General features: G+C 45.0%; 1 protein-coding gene across 1 annotated transcript in view; it reads right to left on the reverse strand.

The window, feature by feature from the left end:
• LOC143027523 (uncharacterized) overlaps positions 1-5,601 on the reverse strand; it is a 7,217-nt gene extending 1,616 nt beyond the window's left edge. The window contains exon 1 of the mRNA XM_076188808.1: positions 3,277-5,601. Coding sequence (XP_076044923.1) covers positions 3,277-5,601 — 2,325 coding nt within the window. The remainder of the gene's footprint in view (positions 1-3,276) is intronic.
• Between the last annotated feature and the right edge of the window lie 347 nt (positions 5,602-5,948).

Raw genomic sequence — 5,948 nt, forward strand, 5'->3', positions numbered from 1 at the left:
AAATATAAATCTTTTCTTCCATTTTTTTGTGACGTCATGTCGCTTGATTTCGAAACTTTCCTTAAAGTCGCCGAGGCTTCCATCATATCAAAAACAACTTCACCATTCTAGATAATTTGAATAAATATTACACCTAACTTGTAGTTTGCCATGACATCTATTCTTAACTGTTCTGCAGGACCATAAGGATTAGACGTCACATAGAATATGCAAAAATGCGCAATTTCAGAGTTACATAAGGCACTATAACGGCTCCTTCGAGCAGATGGCAGAAAGTAATACAAGCTTGAATTCTCGCAAACGCTCCATACATACAAAGGGTTGAATGCTCTCACAAGCATTGTATGCAAGCCTATGTTCATTTGCCTTTATGCACGTATGTGTGTGTGTGTGTGTGTTTGCGTATTTGTGGATGTACTTATTCACATATACACACGCATACACTTATTATTATTTTCTTCTTCTTCTTCTTCTTCTTCTTCTTCTTCTTCTTCTTCTTCTTCTTCTTCTTCTTCTTCTTCTTCTTCTTCTTCTTCTTCTTCTTCTTCTTCTTCTTCTTCTTCTTCTTCTTCTTCTTCTTCTTCTTCTTCTTCTTCTTCTTCTTCTTCTTCTTCTTCGTCTTCTTCTTCTTCGTCTTCTTCTTCTTCGTCTTCTTCTTCTTCTTCTTCGTCTTCTTCTTCTTCGTATTCTTCTTCTTCGTCTTCTTCTTCTTCGTCTTCTTCTTCTTCGTCTTCTTCTTCTTCGTCTTCGTCTTCGTCTTCGTCTTTTTTCCTTCCTTTTCTTCTACTTCATCTTATTCTACCTCTTCGTCATCTTCTTCTTCGTCTTATTTTTCTTATTTCCATTTTTCTTCTTTTTCTTCGTCTTCTTCTCATTCGTTGTCCTTCATCTTCTTTGTCATTCTTTTTCTTCTTCTTTCCTTCTTCGTCTTCTTCTTCTTTTCTTTCTTCTTTCAACTTAGATATTCGTGAACATTAAATTGATTTGAAATGTCTCAAGAGACCGATATAATGTGGTCCACCTTGTCAGCATAGGAGATCTCTCGGAGATGATTAAAATCACTTGCCGGCTGCATAGACTACGGGGAACAGAACCGTGAGGTACGGAAGGAGGGCCGAGGAAGGAATCAACTCAATCCAAATCTACTTGAAAAGTTTAAGCAAAGCGGAATAACTAAATATCAAACAGTCTGCAGATGCTTCGAATTTTTTCTTTGTTTTCTTTGTTATGTTTGTCTTTCTTTTCTTGATTTTCTTAATTAGTTATTCTTTTACTTTTTTATGTTTGTCTTTTCTTGGTTCCCCTTTTTATTTATCTATTTCATTTTTTTTTATTATGTTTATTTTTCTATCTTAATTTCCTCATTTATGTATTATTTTATTTATATATTCATTTGTCTTCTTACTTATTCATATGTGTTTATTTATTTATTTTTATTTATTTATGTATGTATGTATGTATGTATCTATGTGAGAACCTGACTCTCACAATCTCGCCATACCCCTACCTGACCTCACCATGACCTTGCCTAAAAGCTTTATCAGAAAAATAAATGTTTGGGCATCCCATGACGGCCCTTATCGAGGAAGATATATATATCAAGTGAATGAAAAGACCTGGTGTATTCGGCTAGGACAGCCCACTTTGTGTAGTGACTGTAGCTATTGGCCAAAAGTTTGTAAGGGCTACAGCTTAAGCCAATCATAGAAAAATCAAGTACGGCCTTAGAGGGAGGTGCTTAACAGTAACCGAGGTTTCCTTAAATTAAAAAGACAGAAGAAAGTCAGTCGTTAGACAGCTGCTCCGAGTATCAGGTCAAGGCAAGTAGTCTGATTTTCCACTCCCACACATACACACACTCTAGCACTCGAAATAAACACAGAAACTTAGACCACTGGTTTTGTTCTCTCACCTAGCAATTACTCTAGTTCGCTTCTTCCAGTGGACATAGTCCGTGGTCTTCGGAGGAGCGTAACATCTATCTATCTATCTATATATATATATATATATCAAGCATAATTCACATTGATTCTAATCCATCAACATCGAGAAACTCGAGGGGGCATATATGCAGAAATTGAAACGTGGTACAGCCAATAACTCGAACCTCCGCTAGCACGTGGAAAGTGATACTCTTGATTGCGCATTCGGTTAAGTCATTATCACTTGTCACGTGTTATCAGAGGTTCGAGTCCTTGGCTGTACCACGTTTCAATTTCTGCATGTATGCCTACTCGAGTTTCTCGATGTTGATGGCTTTGATTTTGGTTCATAAATGTTAATCTGTTCACTGGGACCCTTTCACTGTTGTACATATATATATATATATATATATATATATATATATATATATATATATATATATATACATATATATATGATGATGGTAGTCCGTCGATTACGACGATGACAGCTTCTTCTCAGGTTTTCTGGCGGGGAGGTTCGTCAACGCCTGTTATGGGTTCGGAGGTGGCTTATGAGGCCAATTCTCGAACGGCAGACGCGGGGGCAGTGGGGGCAGGGGAAATGTTCATTGCTTGGAGGCTGTGATGACGTGGCCTTGCGCCTCGCTCTTGCCTTCCTGGTGTTTTCCCTGCGTTGGTCCTCAAAAACGGTCTGGGCCTGCAGGGTGGTGGAACGCCACTGAGGTCTGTCCAAAGCTTCAGTTTCAAGCTTTTTTGGTGGAATGTTAGTATGGGTGAGGTGTGTCTTCACGCAGTCTTTAAAGCGCTTGCGTGGTCTACCTGTGTTTCTTTTGCCTGAGCTAAGTTCTCCATACCAGAGTTGTTTGGGGAGGCGGTGGTCATCCATTCGAATGACATGTCCCACCCATCGGAGCTGACTTTTGAGGATCATGGCCTCGATGCTGGTCATCTCTGCACGGTCGAGCACCTCCAGGTTTGTGACTCGGTTTTGCCATTTGATATTTAGAATTGATCTTAAGCTGCGCATGTGAAAGCGCTCTAGCTGCTTCAGGTGTCGTCTGTACAGGGTCCATGACTCACAGCCATAAAGAAGGCTGGTAAGGACCACAGCCCTGTACACTTTCAGTTTGGTAGAAAGTCTGACGTTACGCTGGTTCAGGACTCGTGTTCTGAGCCGGCCAAGTGCTTGACTGGCTTTGCAGATTCTGGCACTGATTTCTTTGTCCAGGCTACCGTCGTTGCTAATAGTGCTGCCGAGATATTTGAACTCCTTCGCATTTTTCAGTTGAGTTCCCTCGATGGAAATGGAGGGAGGCTGGGAGGTAGAGGTGGGTGCTGGTTGGAAAAGCACCTCTGTCTTTCCAAGGCTGATGGTAAGGCCAAAGAGGCGGGCACCCTCAGCAAACTTATCGACGATTAGCTGTAGGTCAGATTCCTTGTGGGCCATGAGGGCACAGTCATCAGCAAAAAGTGCCTCAAGAATGAGTTTCTCCGTGGTCTTAGTCTTTGCGTTCAGTCGACGAAGATCGAACACAGAACCTTCAGATCTGAATCGCAGATATACCCCAAGGTCCAGGTCCCTGAAAGCATGGTTGAGCACACAGGTGAAGAACAGATTAAAGAGGATCGGGGCCAGGACGCATCCTTGTTTGACGCCATTGCTGATGTTGAAAGGCTCCGACACCTCTCCGCCTGACAGCACCTGCCCGGTCATGTCGTCATGGAATTGTCTAATAAGATTGACGAATTTTTCTGGGCATCCGAGCTTGGACAGAATGACCCAGAGGGCCTCCCTGTTCACTGTGTCGAATGCCTTGGTGAGGTCAATAAAGACTGCGTACAAGTCCATGTTTTGTTCGATACATTTCTCTTGCACTTGGCGCATGACAAAGATCATGTCAGCCGTACTGCGGTTTGGTCGAAATCCGCATTGTGCTTCTGGCAGGTTGTCTTCAGAGACATGGATAACGAGACGGTTGACCATGACTCTTGCCAGAATTTTCCCCGCAATGGGGAGAAGAGAGATACCTCTATAATTTCCACAGTCTGTCTTACTGCCCTTGTTCTTGAAGAGAGAGATGACGGTGGCATTTCTGAGTTCTTTGGGTATCTCTTCATCTTCCCAGATGTTGGTAAGGAGGGAGAAGAAGGATTTCAGGGCAACGGGTCCAACTGACTTAAAGATTTCAGCTGGGATCCCATCCATGCCAGGGGCCTTGCCTGAATTGGTCTGGCTAATGGCCTTCATAACTTCTTCCATCGTTGGTGGAAGGTTGAGGCAGTGGACTGTGGGTTTCTGGGTAATAAGGTCGAGGGCATGAAATTCTACTGTTGATGGCCGGTTAAGAAGAGCACAGAAATGCTCCCTCCATCGCGCGTTGATGCTTCTCCTCTCTTTCAGTAGGGTGGAGCCGTCTGCTGTCAAGAGAGGAGCGGTACACGGCTTCATGGGTCCATAGACCTCCTTTATGGCACTGTAGAACATTTTGGAGTTCTGGGTGTCAGCGTATCTTTGGACCTCCTCTGCCTTGTCCTCCCACCACTTGTCCTGCATCTTTCGGAGCGTTGTCTGGGCCTGTCTCTGGAGGTGCTTAAAGCGATCACGCTTGGAGGTGGAGGAAGGGTCGTTCTGCCATTCAATAAAGGCCTTCTGTTTGTTGTCGAGGAGTGACTTTATGGTCTCATCATTCTCATCAAACCAGTCTTGATGGATTCTCTTCCTGGGACCAATGGTGGCCCTGGCTGACTCCGTCACCAGAGACTTGAACTGCTCCCATTGTTGTGTAGGGCAGCCAGTCAAGTGTCCGTGAGCAATTAATCGGTCGTCCAGGTCATCCGCAAATTCATTACGTTGCTGGGGGTTCTTAAGTCGAGCGACGTCGTATGCTGGCTTGATGGTTTTCGGCATTTTACGGTGTGGTGGGATGATGTGCAGTGATAGGATGCATCTGACTAGACGATGGTCTGTCCAGCATTCTGCACCCCGCATTGCTCTCGTGATCTTCACATCGCGGATGTCTCTCTGGCGGCAGATGACGAAGTCAATCAAATGCCACTGCCTAGATCTGGGATGTAACCAGGTCGTCTTATACTTGTCTGCCTGTCTAAACATGGTGTTCGTAATAGCGAGTTGGTTTTCAGCGCACATGCTCAGGAGCATTAGGCCGTTGGAGTTTAACCTTCCTATGCCATGTAGTCCCAGCACACCATTCCAGTTGTTGCAATTCGCTCCAACTCTGGCGTTGAAGTCGCCCAGCAGAAAGAGTTTGTCGCTGGGGGGGACGTCTTTCACTAAGGTGTTGAGCTCTTCATAGAAGGCTTCTTTCGCTTCGTCGCTACTTGTAAGGGTGGGGGCGTAAGCGCTGATAATCGTGGCATGTCGGGAACGGTCAAGAGGGAAGCGAATTTTCATCAGCCGTTCGTTAATAGATGTTGGAAGGTCGGGTAACTGTTTGAGGAGTGAGGATTTGATGGCAAGTCCTACTCCATGTATTCTGTCTTCGTCTTTGCTCTTGCCTTTCCAAAAGAAAGTGTAACCACCTTTCCGTTCTGCAACTGATCCCTCCTCAGGAAGTCTGGTTTCACTGAGGGCCGCCATATCGATGCGGTAGCGGGCCAGTTCTCTTGCAACGAGGGCTGTTCTCCTCTCAGGCCTTGAGGAGTTTTCTCTATCCATGAGGGTGCGCACGTTCCATGTGCCAAGTATTAGGTTCTTTCTTCTTTGTTTTCGACCGCTTAAAGGGCAAACTGCCAGTCGCGGTATACTGGCCAGTTTATAAGGACAAGTTTTGGTTGGGACACCTTTTCTAGTCCCTTCCCTCGTATGAGGGTGAGCAGTACTACCCTAAAAAGGCTGCTCAGTCGCCTGGGGGAACACCGAACTCCACTGTTGTCCCGGGGTCAGAAGAAGAGCGACTATTGCCGCCAGGCCGCCTACGTGCAGGGTTCTGACTACAACTTCCAGTGGTCGCCTCCACCTGTTGCTTCGCCCGTTCCCCATCGCCGCAGGGCTTTTGATGAAAG

This window comes from Oratosquilla oratoria, chromosome 8 (genome assembly GCF_046742065.1).
Source record: "Oratosquilla oratoria isolate Oo_2021 chromosome 8, ASM4674206v1, whole genome shotgun sequence".
NCBI classification, from domain to species: domain Eukaryota; kingdom Metazoa; phylum Arthropoda; class Malacostraca; order Stomatopoda; family Squillidae; genus Oratosquilla; species Oratosquilla oratoria.